The sequence below is a fragment of the Erpetoichthys calabaricus genome, chromosome 16, assembly GCF_900747795.2.
Source record: "Erpetoichthys calabaricus chromosome 16, fErpCal1.3, whole genome shotgun sequence".
In the NCBI taxonomy this organism is placed as follows: Eukaryota; Metazoa; Chordata; class Cladistia; order Polypteriformes; family Polypteridae; genus Erpetoichthys; species Erpetoichthys calabaricus.
This window is the reverse complement of record NC_041409.2, coordinates 62,892,228-62,909,603: the sequence shown is the minus strand read 5'-3', so window position 1 is coordinate 62,909,603 and position 17,376 is coordinate 62,892,228. Positions and strand designations below refer to the sequence as shown.

At 39.2% G+C, this 17,376-nt stretch overlaps 1 protein-coding gene across 4 annotated transcripts in view; it reads right to left on the bottom strand.

The window, feature by feature from the left end:
- tmem63c (transmembrane protein 63C) overlaps positions 1-17,376 on the bottom strand; it is a 180,952-nt gene that overhangs the window by 63,505 nt on the left and 100,071 nt on the right. For all 4 annotated transcript variants that reach the window (XM_051920106.1, XM_051920109.1, XM_051920107.1 and 1 more), the window contains one exon: positions 1-235. In XM_051920106.1, coding sequence (XP_051776066.1) covers positions 1-195 — 195 coding nt within the window. In that variant the 5' untranslated portion in view covers positions 196-235. The remainder of the gene's footprint in view (positions 236-17,376) is intronic.

Here is a 17,376-nt window from a genome sequence, read left to right as displayed (position 1 = left end):
CAGCCACAGGATAAAGTTGAGTGCCAACACAGTAGGGACACCACCAAAGGGAAGGCCTTGAAGGACAGTGCTGCGGGACCTGGCCCTGTAACACTGCTCAACAGTGTCATTGTCAGGCGTCAGAGCACTTAGGAAATTCAGAGTGCCCAAATGTGTCTTTGCAGCTGGAGCGTCAGAGGAATAGAAGTCTTCCATTGATCCAAGCAAGCACGCTGAAGGTCATAAAGACATCACACTGCCAACAAAATAAAAATATATATATTGCTTATTTTTCTTTTAATTACTAAATTCTATACAATTACAAGTATTTCATAAAATATACAAAGATCAGCATTTAAAGATACAGTTAACATGTATAGTTAGCAAGAAATGTGAGATAGACTTGATGGACTAGATTAGATAATTAGGTGTATTCCCTAAATATTTATCCTGCTTCGTTTTATTTTCTTAACCTATTAAGAATGAACTTGAAGCTCAAAAACCACTTGCACTTCTCTTGCTGTCAGCTGATGAATTAATGAGCCGTGATGGCACTATTAAATAATGTCTTGCCCATAACAGATTTTACCATCTTAGTCCTGATTGTAGAATCTCAACCCAAAATCTCATTAAGATACATTTGTGATGTAATTGCAAATTAAAAGAATCTGATGCAAATATCTAAACTATCTTTACAGTATTCACCATCATAAAATCTTGATTGATTCTTAGAAAAAAGGCAAAAAACACCAAAGATTTTTCATTTGAATCTGGAAATATAGATTTCCTCTCTGCAGAGCAGTCCTTTCACAAGGCCATGTCCCTTCCCTCTTTTAGTGGAATTTCTAGTTGGTTGGTTGGTAAATATAGTGCCCCTTCCATGTATTCCATGTAACCTTTTCCTAATTCCAGCATCTGTTTTCTTTGAAGCCACCAATGCAAACACGTAGGTTTTGATATTACAACTAGTAAGTCTTCATGTCAGTCAATAAATTACCTAGCCTAATCAGCTAAAAGAGATGCTAATATTTTTTGTTTCATCTTCTCTGAAATTAGGGTGTCAAATATATATACATTCTAGGTACCATTTTTTTAAATATATAGTACAGTGGGAAAAATGGTAGCGCAGTGATCAGCACTGCTTCTTCACAGATCTAGTATTACAAGGGGGGCTCCGCCCCCTGCTCGCTTCGCTCGCCTACCCCCGGCGTTGGGTATCCTGAAATACATTAGTCGAGCTCGTTCGTCTTGGAGCCGTGCCCGCTTTGCTTGCTTGAGCTGTATTGTGTTTGAATTCGGTGTAAAGCGTTCAGCGGTCTGTACAATCCCAAGCAGCACATTATTCCTAACTTCACTCCGCAGTAGTGCCACTCACAATATGGCGGTGACGCCTGTGCCTTCACTCCGCAGTAGTGCCACTCACAATATGGCGGTGACGCCTGCGCCTTCCGTACTTTATGGACCCGTGGGGCCTCCGTAGCCTCTTCCGTTTGAATCTGGGGTGCAGCGCAGAGTCCTCTTTTTTGTGTGGCTGTGTCGGTAGTCGTTAGCCATGGGCGCGTTGTTGCTTCATTTCTCATTCACGTCAGTTGAGCTCTTTCGTTTTTGGGCCGTGACTCCTTCGTGCACGGTGGATACGACTTCACGTGCGGTTTATGAGACGCGCGCTGTACGCGCCTGCGCAGTACGTCTCATGGTCCCATCGCCATGTATCTGCGTCCATGCCATCCGGTTTACCATTCTCGGTTAGTAATATGGATGGGCTTGACTCCAGCATGCGGCTGTTGTCTTCGTGAAATGTGCACATTCTCCCTATGACTGATTTTCCTTTCACAACCCTACAGACATTTTGTTTGGGTGATTCCAAACTGATTTAGTGCGGGAATACACATAAAAGGGCCCTCTGATTGATTGGTGCCATCCTGTCTATGATAATGATCCTGATGAAAGAAATGCTACAGGGGAAGCATTTTTAGAAAGCTGTAACAGGTCATGCTGATTGGTAGTAATTGATAAAATGAGATTTGTAAGTGCACATGGATGATATGACATTTTCTGCCCTCACTTTCAGGTTAAGAGGAGGAAGGCCTAACCTATAAACCCTGGAGTTTAACAGCTGTTTCTCCAGATCCTGAGGAGCCAGCTAAGGTGTTTTGGACATGCAGTTAGGAAGCTTAACTCTCTGCACTCACAGGAGGTCTACCAGGCACAGTCCACTTGGAGAAGACCCTGGGACAGGCCCAAAACACACTGGAGGGATTCTGTCAATCTCTCTCAGTTGGCTTGAGAGAACCTACAAATTACCCAGGAGGAGCTGAAGACTATTTCTAAGGGTATTGTGACTTGATCTTATCAGGTCAGTATTTTTCCACCATGAGTCCCACTAGTGAAATTAATTTTTTTTTGTGCCCTCCCTCACCATAACCTATCGTCTATGGGGGAGGAGTGAAAGCTTTAAATTCATCTATGGTTTTCGACAGATCTTTACATTTTAGGGTTCTCAGATACTGAAAATATTTATATCTCGATGATAGGTGTGTTTCTGTTTGTGTGTGTGTCACAGTGTCTTGAGGACGGTCTACAGCTAAAATGGCTGGAAGGAAAAATACCAAACTCGGAACTTAAGCCTATGATGAGATGATGACGCGCTGATTTATTTTTGAGCCAAATTGTGCAAGAGAAAGAGGCACTCTAGAGGAACCCTCAAATACCATAATTCTGTAATTAATTATGAATTCTTCTCGCTTTTTAACATAAACTGTATTCACTAGGCGGCACGGTGGAGCAGTGGTAGCACTGCTGCCTCGCAGTAAGGAGACCTGGGTTCGCTTCCCGGGTTCTCCCTGAGTGGAGTTTCCATGTTCTCCCCGTGTCTGCATGGATTTCCTTCGGGTGCTCTGGTTTCCTCCCACAGTCCAAAGACATGCAGGTTAGGTGCATTGGCGATCCTAAATTGTCCCTGGTGTGTGTGTGCGTGTGTCCTGCGGTGGGCTGGCGCCCTGCCCAGGGTTTGTTTCCTGCCTTGTGCCCTGTGTTGGCTGGGATTGGCTCCAGCAGACCCCCGTGACCCTGTGTTAGGATATAGCAGGTTGAAAAATGACTGACTGACTGACTGTATTCACTATCACCACTACCCAAGAAATTTTTAACAAGATATCTGTGATTGCTTGTCTAACCCACACTAAGCAAAAAAAGTTTAATTTATGAATCATTTCTAATTTGTTTCCTCCCAAATGTCTGAAAATTGTTTGATACTAAATTAAAAAAGAAAGCGTGATATATCAATACTTCTCATTTCATGACTGCAGTGCTCTTGTTGTTACAGTCACAGACTGAAGATGTGAAGATGCCAGATGTGAGACAGGTGCTTCATATTGCTGACCTTGTCTTTGTGTAAGATGAAACAGAATTTGAAAAGCTTTGATCAATAAAATGGGCTGATGGATTGTAATCTTTTGCTTGGGAGTATTTACTCTGCGGAATGTGCTGCTAGTCTGCTCAGAATTTCAGTAATATTCTACTTGGCTAGATTTTTACAATAAGGCAGCACACAATAACTGAATCTGGTTGATTTATTATGAATAAACACATAGTGACATTATATGACAAGTGCAAATACACACCCCTCAAAAAAAACAATAAATCAAGTGTGATTTACACAGATCTACGCAAAAAAGTTTTATCTGAACAACACTCATAATAGCAAATTGTAAGGTGTAATTACTTTCCAGTACAGCAAGAACATTAGTCAAACCGATGAAATTGATCCTCACCTGAGCAACCATTCATGTTTATTACTGGGTTTTCCACAAATAAATAATATTTATCCATCCACTTTTTCAACCTGTCTCTGTCTACTCAGGCTCACATGTAGACTGAGCTTACCCGAGCAGCAGAAGATAAGAACCAATCTCGATTCACTCAATAATCCAAAAAGACTAACTCAATTGCATCAGGGTAATTTACTGCCTTCAATTTTCCTTTCACAGTGGAAATGTAGCCAGCACTGTTGCAACACAACTCCAGAATCCTAAGCTCAATTCTTTCCTGCATCACTGGCTGGATGTACACTAGTTTACTCAGGCTTGCTGGGTAGTGTGCCATTTTGAATGAAGATTTGAACATCAGAACACAAGGCAGCAATTTCAATTCCAGGCTTTAATCCACTGTTTGACCCAAAGCAAATATTTCATCTCTAAAAAATGCATTTAAATGGTTGTACTAATTACCTGGACTAGTTAGGTGCTGTGAGATGATGCACAGTTTAGAACTAGAATGTTTCAAATAAAGATCGACTGTTTGATTAACATGTATATCTTTGTTTTACAGGAGGGAACTGGACAATTCAAAGAAAACCAACACAGTCATGGAGATACCACATACACACTGAGCACTTTATTAGTGACATATTACACATATTAATGGGAGACAGCAATGCTGTAATGTGAGAGTCTTACAATGTGTAAGAGATTTCTACAGAGATATGGTAGCATACAGCTCTAAAAATATTCAGTGTGTTATGTGAAAAAGACATAGAGGAACAATTACATAAATTCAGTCTCTGATAGCCCTTAAAATGTTATATACTGTGAGACATGCCCGAACACCACCAGACTGACACCACATCTTTATACAAAATGCACACGTTTATTAAGCACCAATACAATCCCGCACAGCACACTGTGCTCCCGGCACTAAACACCCCTAGTCCGGGCCTCTCTCTGAATGTCCGTGGACCGCCTTTCCTTTCTCCACGGGAGCCTTGTCCTGCTCCCACTCCCAACTCTAGCTCCCTGATTGTAGGGAGGCGGCCCCTTTTATTGTCACCCGGATGTGCTCCACGTGCCTGATGACATTTTTACGGCAGCACTTCCTGGTGTGGCGGAAGTGCTGCCCTTGCACCAGGAAACACTCCGGGCATCCCTGGAAGGCTCTTCGTCCAGCTTCCCGAGTGTGGCGGAAGTGAATACCTCCTGGGCTCTGTGAGGCTCGGGGTGCCCCATGGCGGTGGCCACGGGCCCCAACGGGCTTGAGCCTCCTTGCTCCTCTACTGTGGTCCTCTCCTGATCCAGGGCAGTTGCCCCCTTGTGGCCCGGAGGACGAATACGCCACCTCCGGGTCCCTCCTGGCGTCCTGGCTGGGTCCGTCCCCCAGCTGCCTGTGACAATATAAAAAAGCTCAGAAAGGTCTACATCTATAATAAAAACATAATCATTCTTCTCTGTATCTGCTGAGCTTCACCTGGAATCACTGGGCAGTGAAGGAGTCAAGGTTGGACAAAGCAGTAGGTCACTATAACGCTTACAAAGGCACAATTATTTTCATACCAGGATATTTTCAAATACTAACAAGCACCCAGCCCTGAGTCAATCTGAAGGCACTGAGACACAAGAGAACACAGGGAAGGCCTTGTGTTATCAATTAACAGATACAAACCTGGAATTAAAACACTTTAAAGTGGTTAAGCTAGTCACCAACGCCTCCACTCCTTCTAAAGCAGTACAGTATCACTTTTGCTTTTTTATAAGAACAATCTCGATGAGAACAGGCCTTTTAGCCAACCAAAGCTCGTCAGTCCTATCCGCTTAATTCTTCCAAAATAACAAATCAAGTCGAATTTTGAAAGTCCCAAAAGTCCTACTGTTTACCACACTACTTGATAGCTTATTCTATGTGTCTACGATTCTCTGTGTGAAGAAAAAGTCCTAATGGTTGTGCAAAATTCACCCTTAACAAGTTTCTAACTGTGTCCACATGTTCTTGATGAACTCATTTTAAAATGACAGCCTTGATCCGCTGTAGTAATTCCCTTCATAATTTTTAACACTTCAATCATGTCTCATCTTAATCTTCTTAAACTGAAAAGGCTCAGCTCTTTTTAATCATAATTCATCCCCTGTAGCCCTGGAATCAGCCTAGTTGCTCTTCTCCAGACCTTTTCTAGTGCTGCTATGTTCTTTTTTGTAGCCTGGAGACCAAAACTGCACACAGTGAGATGAGGCCTCATTAGTGTGTTATAAAGATTGAGCAGAACCGCCTTGGATTTGTACTCCACACATCAGGGCGCTATACAGCATAATATTCTGCTAGCCTTCTTAATGGTTTCTGTACACTGTCTGGCAGTTGATCGTGTAGAGTCCAGTATGACTCCTAAATTCTTCTCATAAGGTGTACTTTCAATTTTAAGACATCCCATTGTGTATTCAAACCAAACATTTTTACTTCCTACATGTAATACTTTAGATTTACTAATACTGATTTTCATCTGCCACAAATCTGCCCAAGCCTGTATGCTGTCCAAGACCCTCTGTTAAGATTCAATGGATTAGAGATTATCTGCAAACCCACCTAGCTTGGTATCATCTGGAAACTTAACCATCTTGTTATTTATATACTGTTCATTTATAAATATATTAAAAATAGCAGTGGTCCTAGCACTGACCCCTGTGCCACACCACTCATAGTGTCAGCCAGTTCTGATAGGGTTCCTCGTACCATAACCCTCTGCTTTCTCTGTCTGAGGTAATTTTGCCCCCATCTTCACACAACACCCTAAACACCCACTTCTTTTAGTTTGATGCCGAACCTCTCATGTGGCACCTCATCCAAAGGTTAAAGTCAGAAGCAGCATTACCTAGAAATAAGATTTAACTCCAGTTTTATAATTTCAAACTCACCAGGATTCGCCTGGTACTAAATATGAACTTGAGAAAAATAAAACAAACTCCTTGTTTAATCAAATTCTGCTGCGGGTTAGCTCCAGCCTTGAAATACAAGGTTTGACAGTTTTCAGGGAGTTGCTTTATTTGGACAATCACACTCAATGCATCTTGACATGAGCCACTGTATTTTAACAGGTTCTCAGAGACTTTCTGCTTGGCCGGTTTGATGCAATTCACTTTCAAGTGATGTAATGTGAGAGAAACTCGTCACCTAAACCTGAAAAAGCTGGTTAAAAATCCAGTCTGGACACTGAACACACTGCCCCCTGGCAAATACAATTTAAACTTAAGCACAGGAAGCCTTAACTACTTTGCTCACCAACAAACACTCAGGCGTCTGTCACTGAATGACAGATAAATACACAACACATTCCAAAGAATGTTCTATGTGTAAAAATAAATGAGTAGTAGGAGAAAATGTTGATTTACAATTTACTGTATTTCTCACTAAAAGCCATCATGCTCATTCTTAAACAGTCAATGATGTGAGTGTGTGTGCACAGAAGAAAACCAAACTAATGGTATACATTAACAAATAATAGCCATCACTTAAATCGATCTTACACCAGTCGATGTATAAAATATTATATGCATAAATGCAGTATGTGGATGCGTGATTCCCAGCATACATATTTTTGTAGACTGATGTAAGATGACACCCAGGACAAGACTAAAATGCTTTTGTCAGAAGCAATGTACTGTAAATATATGAGAGATGATGACAGAAAAAAAGGTGAGTCAGCTTGAAATTATCATTATAAAGCAGAGATGCATCAGTCAAGAAATTAAATTACCAGCTTTACATCAAATCTCTCTTACATTTTTTAAATTAAATTTAATTGGTTTATAGATTACATTACAGAGAATGAATTAAATGTCATTGAATGATACAATCGCTAGTCTTATTCTTATCTGAATTTCCCAGGTGATTAATAAAGTTAATCTAATCTTATTATTCAAGTCAAATTCAAAATTTGCTTATAGATCTATAGGGTCATTATTTTTAAAAGTACAGAGTACAGTAAATTTTTACTTGCATCTGCTAATCAACATGCAACACGCTGCTATCGTCCGGCACTGCTGTTACTAACTATAACTAGTTTACCTCAGTACTCCATAAAAGCAAAACAATGCCATGCCATTGTGGTTCAAGGGAAATGGGGCACAGCTACCGACAAAATTCTCAAAATATTAAAATCCTTCAAAAATGTTTCACTCTTCTAGGAAAATTGAAATAATGAAGGTATTGTAAATAAACTTGATCCTTTAGCATTAAAAGTCATGGCGGATGTAAAGAATTTAGGTGAAATCATGTATACTGACCTAAACATTAAATTATATATTAACTATATTACTAGAACTGCTTTTTTCCATTTAAGGAATATTACAAATGTTTGTCCTCTTAAAACAATGCAAAATGTTGAGAAATTAATTCACAATGTTGCTTTTAGTCTACTAGATTATTGTAATGCACTAACAGGACAACCTAAGAAAGACATCAATCGGCTGCAGTTTGTCCAGAATGCAGCAACAATAATCTTACCCAGAAAAAGAAAATATGAGCACATCTCACCAGTTTTAGCATTGTTACATTGGTTACCCATGTCCTTTAGAACTGATTTTAAAACTACTGATGGTACTGTATATACAGCCATAAATAATTTTGCTTCTGCCTATATTTTGGAATGTTTGTCCCCCTATATTCCAAGTTGCAACCTTAGATTTCCTCATGGTGGTCTGCTTATTATTCCAAGAGTCAAGCATAAAAGAAGTGGTGAGGTGGCCTGTTTCTGTTATGCACCAAAAATCTGGAAAAAGATATGCTAGGCTAACACTGTGGATATTTAAAAAAACCCTAAACTCCACTTATTTAATTTGGCTTTTTGTAGCTACATTTTAGTTCTACTCTTAATAAACTAGATGCATACAATTATCATACTCTTCAAAGAATTTGCAATGATTGATTTTCTCTGTTTTCTTTAGCAGTACTTCTGTGGTGGCATTCTGCATCTCCACCACATGATCAAAGTCCTGTGCAGCCGCCTGTGATGTTTGAATGAAAGTGGATACTCCAACCTGCCAAGAGATCCGCTGTGTCAAATCCTCTAAGATGAAGCATTAAAAAAGAATTACTTAAGAACACTTACATTAGGCAGTATGTCCAATGCGGGTTGGTTGGTCTTTTGGCATGGAACCCCTGCAGATTTTGCATTTTTCCCCAGCTTAACTGGAGGTTTTATTATTTTTTCTTTCCTCCCTGGCCAACTGACTGTATCGTCAGACTCATTTAGGCATTTAGTGACTTAAAAACCAATCCTATACTTAAGGTAATTCTTTTCATTATATATCTATCTTATATAAGTGTGCATTATTTATTTTTGTATACTATTTATTTATTACTATTCTTATCTAATTTTCATTTTTTTGCTTTGTGCCCTCCCCCACTATAACCTATCGTCTATGGCGGAGGAGTGAAACGTTTAGATTCATCAAACATTTCGATCTCTGGTTTTTGACGGATCTCAGCGGTTTAGGATCCCCTGATACTGAAAACACTGATATCTTGATGATGGGTGTGTGTCTGTCTGTATGTGTCACAGTTTCTTGAGGATGGTCTAGAGATAATATGGCTGGACGGAAAATACCAAATTCCAAACTTAAGCCTGTCATGAGATAACGATGTGCTGATTGGTTTTTGAGCAGAAGAAACAGACACTCTAGAGCAGTGATTCTTAAGCTTTGAGTCACGGACCCCTTAAAGAATTTGATTAAAGCTATGGACCCCCTTCCCCAGAAACATTCACATAAACACAACTTTGCATGCAATGAATATAATGTACTTTATTTATTGAGATTTGATTGTCTCATACATGCATGATATACACTAAGTATTATTAAACTTTAAAGTAAACAATCTAAAAAAAATACTCTTTTTTATGCAAAAAGTAATGGTCACTCATTATAATTATGAAATACAATCCTCTTGTGCAAATTACAATAGATCTACTACTACTATGTTTTCTACTACCATTACTACTACTACTACTGTATCTACTCTAAATCTGTAACAATACTGGGATGTATTGTGAATATAAATGTTAATATTTATCTGACCCTCACATACTCCTGAAACCAATACGTGGACCCCTAGACCTCAGGTTAAGAACCCCTGCTCTACAGGAACCATCAAATATCGTAATTCTGCAATTAATTATGAATTCTTCTTATTAATTTCTATCGTAATGACCTACTATATCATCAGAAAGATCAGCATCAGAGAGGTAAATAATAACTGCAATGTTTTAGAATAGTTCGGGTAACTTGGTTTTTAGGACGCAAGGCCTACTGATATGCTCATGTTTGAATTTTTTTCCTTTTCTTGTAACTTTCTCTTTAACGTCCCATAAAGCACATTGATCTACATTCTTTGTGTCAAAACGTGCCATAGAAATACAATAAATGTTGTTGTTGTTCACTGATCAAGTAAACAGGGGTGAGTTCAAGTGAAGCACCTCTTGCCCTGTCAGTTTTCTGTTTCATGAAAGTCAGGATAACAGAGAAATACACTTTGCATCTACCATAACATTAATTTTGGAATGTTGATATTCAAATTTAAATTAAAATATTTCCATACTTCATGAGTTTCCTTAAGTCACTAAAAGCCATTTTACATATTAAAATTTCCAATAATTATAGATTTGTTTTCTAATGCAAGACATATTTGCTGAGAATTGGAGCCATACTAGTGAGACGGATATTTGCATAACACAATCATGTATGTACATTTTTATGTATTGAATCAAAATATGCACCAATAAGAGAACAGAATCTACAGAATGCAAATGAATACAAAATATCCAGTGTATCTTTACTTTTTTGATGTGTTTTTTAAGCTGTTATTTAAGTCCATCTATTGTGAACATATTTGAAAAAATGTTTCCTATGCAAAGAAATCTTCTAATTTGCCAAACAATTAAAAATACAAAAACATCTCCAGAAAAGTATAGCAATTAATGAGTACTTAATTTTATGCCTGCCACCTTTCCTAATGGAACATCACAACAAGTAGTCATATAACAACTTAATGGTTTTCATTGCTTTGTTAGATTATTTTTTCTAAAATTGAGTTTTCTGTACAGATTGCCAATCCATTTTCAAATAACAGACAGCATCACCTTTTCACATTACTCCACAGTTAATGATACATCATTTCTTTCAAGAAGTGTTTGCTGTACTCTCTCTTGCTATGTGTCAGTCAGTTATTTTGTCACTTGTGTCTCCTCAATGTGCTGAAAAGTATCAGTAATTATTGAAGATGCTCACAGGGTTTGCAGTCAACAAAACATTTTCTGCTAACAACAAATACACAACTAAACGTTTAAACAGGAACTAAAGAAAAATGATTAAGCCACTTTTTGGTAGGAACGCATATTAAGAAAGATGAGTTAATTTCCAAATTATAAAAAAAAAAAAAATAAATAAAAAACCAACACTGTGGTTATATACTGTAGTGCCCTAAATCACAAGCACACTCAAGTGCTGTCCAGAAACCACAAAATCTAAAAACATTTATTGAAAAGCAAGCTTAAAACAGAATAACCCTTCACTGTATACAGTAAAAGGTTTCAAAGGTTCAGAAGTTAGATGCAGTTGTGGAAGAAGATGGTCTGAAAATCAAAAAATATGTGCTTCCATTTGGAACACAATTCATTTACTGTGTAATTTTAGAAAATGAATGGAAAATCTCAACATCAAATGCCATATCTGGTCACCATTTGTAATCTGTAAGTAGTAGTGAAGTTCTGGGCTGGGAAGTCTACGAAGTGTGGCTGTGGTAAAAAGGAATTAGCCTCCCTCCTTAACAGCCTATATGTGAACAGGACATTACTTTGTTATACTGCACTTTACAGTGTGTACCATGTCACATGCCGATGACTTTGTATTATCACCTTGATGGGATGGAAGAGGTTTCCCTTTAACATTGTGTTAAGATAAATGTCAATGCGCCTTGCTTGGTAAGAGTCAAAAAATAAACTTTTCACATCTCTCTATTATAAAAAAAAATCCTGGAAAGCAAAAGCAAGGCTGCGATATGTGATCTTCTCGGAAGTTCTCGGAAGACATTTAAAAGACCTGCGAGACAAAAGAGACTTGCCACGGAGCATCTCGCGGGGACCGTAAACATGAGACTTGGTGCCAAGAGATTGTCTCAGGGCCGTCTCGCGGGGACGTGGAACATGAGATTCTTGCAAGACACACCCTACTTACAAAAGATATCATATAAGAGCACACCCATCAAAAAACACTCAGTTGTGTAAAAGCACGTAGTACACACAGATCATGTGTTCTCAGCACATATAAAGCGTATAAGGACAATACGGAGAATAGAGACCCAAAGGCGTTGGAGAGGAAAAAAGGCAGACAAGACATTATGAAAGCAGTGGAATTCGAAAGTCTCAAACAAACAATGGCGCGATACACATGCAGACAAAGGTACAGAATATGAAAGCAGTAAAATTCGAAAGTATTGTAGCATCCCAGCCAGGTTGAGGGCTTTTTTGTTTTAAGTGACTTATCGGTCCGATTGAGGTAGAGCGGAGTGCAGCACGGCAGACTGATAGCGGGGTATTGATTGATGTGGTAAGGGTGTTGGAGGGGATGCTAGAAAGTTGTATTTGGGGTTAGGAAGTCGGCGATTGTTCAAGTAAAACTTTTGTGACTCAAGTAAAACTTTTGTGACACTTTATCATGTCAGTCGCTACAGTATCAAAGAAAAGATAGAAAAGATCGCATTACCGCAAACAAAAGGAGATTAATCATCAGAGCCAGGTGTAATTGAAAAAACAGCAGGACAAATCGAGGTCAGAAATAAAAGGCAAAGAGCAGACAACAAAGTCTTTTCGCATTCGTATCATTCAATGCACAAAACGTGGATTTACACAATAATGGACCATACACTATGAGAATCTGTGGTCCCGGAACATTTAAAGCAAAGACAAATTAAATTTCAAAGAATACACAATTCGGTCAGGTGTATATTGATGATCATGGAGAAGAGATGCAAATTTTAACAGGCAAAAAGAAAGGTATATATTCCGCGAATAACATTAAACACCAAAGGAGATCGTGATATGCCATTCGTATTAAAATGTTTATAGTTTACCGTGAGAATAGCTTTTGCTATGACAATCAATAAATCACAGGGACAAACATTAGAAAAAGTCGGATTATTTATTAGAGAAACAGAAACAATATTCACTCACGAGCAGTTATACGTTGCATTGTTACAATGTGTCTCCAAAAAATATTGTTTTTAATGAAGCTTTAAAGTAAAAGTGCAAATAATGAAATTGAAACAATTCCAAAGAAAATAAAAAATTTTAAATTGTATATCCGATTAACCAAACGCAGGGGTTGGTGAACGAAGCGAGCAGGTGGTGAAGCCCCCTAGTATTCTAATAATAAAATCACTGTTACATTTCCATGATTTCTGATATACTGGTCATTGAAATACTACCCACCATTACTAAGAAGCCCGTTAACAGAGGGATGACAAAATGGACTTTACCCCCTGAGTTTGAATCCTGCCTCTGTCATTGTTAGCGTGGAGGTTGCATGTTGTCCCTGTGGTTGCTTTTTTGGGTAGTACCCATGGGTACTTTAGCATTCCTTCCAACTCATCATAATGTAGATGTACTGATTAAGTTAATTGCTAATTCTAAAATTGGCTCCAGTGGGGTGTGTGTGGGAGTGGACCCTGTCAGAATACACAAAACATCTCTGGGTGGGGGAGCAAAGAAATAATGAAAGGCTCTATAGTCAATGCATCTTTGGAGATTGTGGAAGCTCTTCAATGTACCATGGATGTTCTTCCAGGCAGCCTTTTTAATAATGATTTAAAAAAAAAAAAATCAAGCAAATGCACATAGAGCCCTGGTAGTCATCTGGCAGCTCTGTGACCCCCTGGGGGTGATCTGTCATCTTGATCAGAAGGATACCGCCCTGCTCCATTCTGAGATGCTGCCAAGAGAAGCTGCTTAGAAAAACTTTGCAATATAAACATGCTGGGTTCCTTGCCAGGAGGCAGATTGCTACTGCAGTGAATCAATTTTATTCTTTCTTTCTCGCTCTATTTTACTATGTATATATAAATTAATTTTCTATATTCTTTTTTGATGAAGTAGTTTTTTTTGGTGAGCAAACAAGATGCAACAGAAAGGATCCCAGTTTTAATTAATTTTGATGTGGCGTCTTATAAAGTATGTGTACAAAAATATTCTGGCACAAAAGCACGTGAAAAATCCAAAGACTCCAGAAAGAACACTTGTACTTTTGTATATACTGCCTGTGTCACAATTATAGTACACCCCCAAAATTAACGGGGTTACGTTCCTAGAGCACCCGCGAATTGTGAAAAACCGCAAATTTTGGATGTGGTTAAATAAATGCCTATTTTTATAGTTTAAACCCTAAATATGCCCCTAAAACACTTTAATTTAATTTCAAACTCAGCTTAATACATTACCTAAAAAAAAGAATGTAAAGGTAAACCTGTATACTGTACTGCTATGTCTCCCACAGTGCTAGAATGTAAAATACTGATGTTACCGCTATATGTACTGTAGTTCATGCAAGCGTGTTTTCATTGCCAGAAGCCTTAGAAGGTGCAGGGCGTTTCAACAGCATCTTGGGGCTTTAACCCTTTAACTGCCACATACTTGGGGGTTAATGCATCCCTGGATGCTAAATACTTTTTTGCTGCACTTTAAGTAAACATCACAATTCACAAAGAAAAAGTAGAGAAAAGCCAAGCAAAATGACACCTTTTATTGGCTAACTAAAAAGATTACAATATGCAAGCTTTCGAGGCAACTCAGGCCCCTTCTTCAGGCACGTGTAATTACATCTTGCCTGAAGAAGGGGCCTGAGTTGCCTCAAAAGCTTGCATATTGTAATCTTTTTAGTTAGCCAATAAAAGGTATCATTTTGCTTGGCAGTTCTCTACATTCATAATGGCTAACACGGTATTACACCCTAGTACTACAAAGGAAAAGTGAAATTTTAATGGAACACATTTTTTTCATGCAAAGAGCATCACAATTACTGCAACACTGATCATTTTACACACTGCTAATGAACTGTAAAAACCTATTTAAAAAAACTACTGGAACAATATGTACAAGGTGTAACTGACGCCATGCATGAAATTAAGTAAATCACTGAGCCAACTGTGCTTGAACTGGCTGCACTCAAGCACACAGAGGTAAGTGCTGACACTGGCAGACTAATCTAGTGCAGCGGCACAATCCCAGAGACAGTCAGGCTGCAGTACTGCAGGGTGTCACACTTGGGTCACAGAATTCAACACTTCAAACAAACGTGTCTCTTTCAGAAGTAAAACAAGCTCAGTATGCAGTTAGTTCTCGATTAAAGAGTAGACAAACATCATAGGGGAGCACAACGGGAGCGGGACCCCAACAAGAGAAGAGGACGTCTGGGGGAGGAGAGAGAAACAAAGCAATCTGCCAAAAAGGACAGGTGCTGTTCAGGCTTTTAAGTATGTGTAGCGTCGCACGAGAAGCATATCACACGACAGAGCAGCCGCAAGTAAGCCCAGCAAGTATGGGAGCAATGTGAAGGTAGTCTATCAGCGTTTTTTAAGAGGGTTTTTTTGAGGAGCGTCCGTGTCTTCTAGGGGTGCGTTCAGCCCCCCTGCTCATAAGGGGCTTGCAGTGGTCATGAGCTGCTCAACGAATGTACTGTACGGCACTGACTGATCAGTTCCTGCGTGCTCGCAAATGGCACTGAGAAACGACTATAACTGGTTGTGGCGGTTTAAGGGTTAAGAGGAACAAAACGGAAAACACAAGAACTCTCAGCTGGAGATGCATCACAGTCAATCAGTAGTAAGGAGAAATGAATAACGCTGTAGCGGTCCGATGACACAAAGATTATCACACCATCGAGAAGACGGCGATTTATTTATTTTTATGGTGGAGATTCCAGGGACGCACCCAGCCTTGACCCGACCCGCAAACAAATGAAATAAATGAAAACAACGATACCACCCATGTTCCCCTTACAGTGATTACACATTAAATACAACAAAGCACCAACAAAACACACACAGTAAATCATGAAAAACGGCAACGGATGAAATGTAATGATGAAAATAGATAGTCCAGAGATCTGCACGTTGAACGGGAATGTAAAGATAGTCCTACTGCTAGTTCCTGAAATGGAGAGCTTCTTTCTTTGCAGGATGGCCATGAATTCACTTACAGTCCTAATGTATACAGGCAGATGGCAGACAATTCAGATGCCAAACATGAAACGATCCAGGACAAAACGAATAACTACAGGTAACCCAACAGAAGGCAGGCAGAGAGACAGGAACTTGAAACACAAATTACAAAAACATCCTTTGACCCCAACAGCCCCAGCACCCTCAGCAGAAGACCAATCAGAGCCACTGCAGAGACTGCTGGGAGTTGCAGTTTCAAATTCTATTGGCTACTTTCACCATCCCAAGCCGCATTTCCTCTACAGTTGCTTCCTGTTCTCTCTACAGTACAGTATTGCCATGAAAAAATGCCATAAAAATTGCGGAGGATATTTGCGGTTTCTGCTAACAATTATTAGATAGGTTCTAAGTAAAAATCCGCGAATGACTGAAGCCACAAACTCTGAACCACGACTTCACAGGGGTCTACTGTACTATAATAAAAAAAAACATTTAAGCTCTAAAGATGTAAAAATACAAAGATTTTATGATAAATTGATCTGCTATAACTGATGTGTTAAACATGCCAACCTTCTCAGTGCCCCAAGGATTATCAAGCCAAGCCGACCACATTAAAGTTTCTAGCTAAACCTGTGCACAGAAGGAGTCCATATATAAAGAATACAGTGGACGGCAATAATCTTAAGGTGGTATAGCAGGAGCATGCACCAATGGAAGATTCTTAACAATGACTTAAAGAACAGAAGGTATCGAAGAATCGAAGGGTGAAAAGCATTTCTAAATTATATGAGTTAAAAATTCAGACTTGCAACTACACCTATGTGACGCTGTATCACATTATGGGGTACCTCATATGTCTTAACTAACCAAAGGTATAATGGACTGGAGTGGGCAATGTTTTTTTTTTGAGCAAAAGAGTACAAAACAGTGTTTCTCAACATTTTTGTTGTTGTCACCCTCTTTTTCCCCATATAAGTTTGTTTGTGACCCACCAAATCGAGCACACTTACCAATCTGTGCTAACACACACATGGAAGGAGTGCTTATGGTTATGGACTGAGGTTGTGTTTTTGAATCCTGCTACTGACACTGTGTGACCATGAGCAAGTTACATCACCTGCCTATGCTACAATTGGAAAATAAAAAAAGAAATGGAATCAGTTATATCTCAAATGTCACAAGACGTCTAGGATAAAGACATCCATCCCATAAAATAATGTGCATGTAATCGAGGGCGATCATTTGAGTGGGAGAGGATCGAGTATGATCATTGGAGCGGTAACTCCTCATTATCCACTGGCACCAGCCCGTGACCCAAAAGTGGGTTGCAAACCCACTGAAGCTGCACCTCTGCAGTTATTTGTGAAAGGGACTAACGTGTCTATTCAAAATGACCTTAGGCCCTTAAAATATTTTGATGGATAAGAACAG